The 2,208-nt window shown below is 39.0% G+C and overlaps 1 protein-coding gene across 1 annotated transcript in view; it reads right to left on the minus strand.

The window, feature by feature from the left end:
* Positions 1–1,387: 1,387 nt before the first annotated feature.
* Positions 1,388–2,208, minus strand: part of LOC105513920 (olfactory receptor 2J1-like) — a 1,596-nt gene continuing 775 nt past the window's right edge. Inside the window, exon 2 of the mRNA XM_011944959.1 lies at positions 1,388–1,950. Within this exon, the coding sequence (XP_011800349.1) occupies positions 1,388–1,950 (563 nt within the window). The remainder of the gene's footprint in view (positions 1,951–2,208) is intronic.

The following is a 2,208-nucleotide window of genomic DNA, read 5'->3' on the forward strand; positions in this document are numbered from 1 at the left end:
AGTTTTAAGCTGTCTTCAAATATGTCATTAACTACGCCAACTAAAGCAAATTAAGCACATATTCTGTTTTGTTTCATTTACTAGCATTGTCTTCCTACAGGAGCCATCAAGTGGTATTTACTTTCAGAGTTTATGGCTAAATATCTTGTTTGTTTTTTTTTTCTTTTATTTTTTTTTAGATGGCATCTCGCCCTGTCACCCAGGCTGGAGTGCAGTGGCAAAATCTCGACTCACCACAACCTCTGCCTCCCAGGTTCAAGTGATTCTTCTGCCCTAGCCTTCAAGTAGCTGGGACTACAGGCGTGTGCCACCATGTCTGGCTAATTTTTTTGTATTTTTAGTAGAGATGGGCTTTCACCATGTTAGCCAGGATAGTCTCGATCTCCTAACCTCGTGAACCACCTACTTCAGCCTCCCAAAGTGCTGGGATTACAGGCGCAAGCCACCGTGCTTGGCCTTGTTTTTGATTTTTAAAAAGTGAAAGATTTATACAATCTGAAGAGTAATCAGAGTTTATTGTTTCTGACTTTTAAAAGCTATCTTAATTTATTAGCATTACCCCCAGTGACAAATTAAGCCATGAACGGATACTTCATCTTTTACGTTGTCATTTTTCCGGACGGAGGGACAGAGAGTGTGTTCTGTTCAGACAGTGTATGTTATATTTATACATGTTACCAAGAATTTCACAAACTGGGAGAGGGTACACATTCAATAAGATTTAGCTAATAAAGAATAAGTTAATGAATAAATGGACAGATGAACGAATGAGCCATTTTAAAGAGATATTAGTTTACCGTTCAGTGTGACAAGTATGTAGACCTACAGGATAAATTAGATGATTTAGTGTCTTTAAAAAGTGTCTTTCAGCCAAAAACTTATGATACATCCTTTACCATATAATAAACAATATTATTCATTATGGTTACCATTTTTCTTTGCTGTGACTATTTTCAGCTTCATTTAAGGTTTATTCAATAACCAAAAACTTTTTTAGCCTAAGTCTTTGCAATATTGCCCTTCTCTTTCTGTATAAATCAATAGTCAATTCATAATTTAACACACTGTTAGAAATATTTCCAACATTTTTGAAATAATCTCCTCATAACTATTCACACACACATTTATTTATTTTGAAACCACAGTTCACAATTTTCATGGAAATAAAATATAGAATTGTAAAAGACCAAGGTGGCACTAATCAAAAACTTTATCTCAAGATAATATTTCAGAACTAAATAATAAAAAGAGCAACAAATGTGAGACTGAACTATTCCATGTTTTGTGAGCTGTTAGAACAAAAATAAACCACAAAGAAGCAGAGAAACCACCTTTCAAGATGGACGAGACCCTAGGAAAAACAACAACAGCCAACATGATTTCCCTGTCACATCCCCCACTCCCACCCCATTAGTCTCTTCACTGCCCTTCTTACATCCTTGTTTCTGAGAGTGTAGATTAGAGGGTTAAGACTAGGTGTGACAACAGTATAAAAGAGGGCAATGAACTTGCCTTGATCAGGAGAATTTTCTGATGGTGGCTGGAGATATATGCACATGACTGGAATGAAAAAGAGAGATACAACCATAAGATGGGCTCCACATGTCCTAAACACTTTCTGAAGCCCAGTGGTTGATTGCATGCTCAGTACAGCCAAGGCAATGGCACCATAGGAAGTGAGAATGAGAATGAGAGGTATAAGAACAAAAATAGAGCTCATGACCATGAGGATCAGCTCATTTGCATGGGTGTCAACACATGATAAACGCAGAAGTGCTGGAACTTCACAGAAGAAGTGATCCACTAGGCGATGTCCACATAGGGGTATCCAGAAAGTATAGGAGGAATGAAGCGCTGAGGTAGTAAAACCACTTACCCAAGAAGCCGCAGCCAACAAGCGGCAGAAACGAGGGTGCATGAGGACAGTGTAATACAAAGGTCTACACACAGCTGCATAACGGTCATAGGACATCACCACCAGTAGGACACACTCTGCAATTCCCAGTGCAAGAACAAAGTAAAGTTGAACCATGCAACCAGCATAAGAGATGGTCTTTTCCAGGCCCCAGAGGTTGACCAGCAACTGAGGGATAGAGCTGGTTGTGTAGCAGATATCCAGAAATGAGAGGTTTGAAAGGAAGAAGTACATTGGAGTGTGGAGATGGGAGTCCAGGTATGACAGGATGATGATGAACAGGTTTCCTGTCA

This window comes from Colobus angolensis, unplaced genomic scaffold (genome assembly GCF_000951035.1).
Source record: "Colobus angolensis palliatus isolate OR3802 unplaced genomic scaffold, Cang.pa_1.0 Scaffold237, whole genome shotgun sequence".
NCBI classification, from domain to species: Eukaryota; Metazoa; Chordata; class Mammalia; order Primates; family Cercopithecidae; genus Colobus; species Colobus angolensis.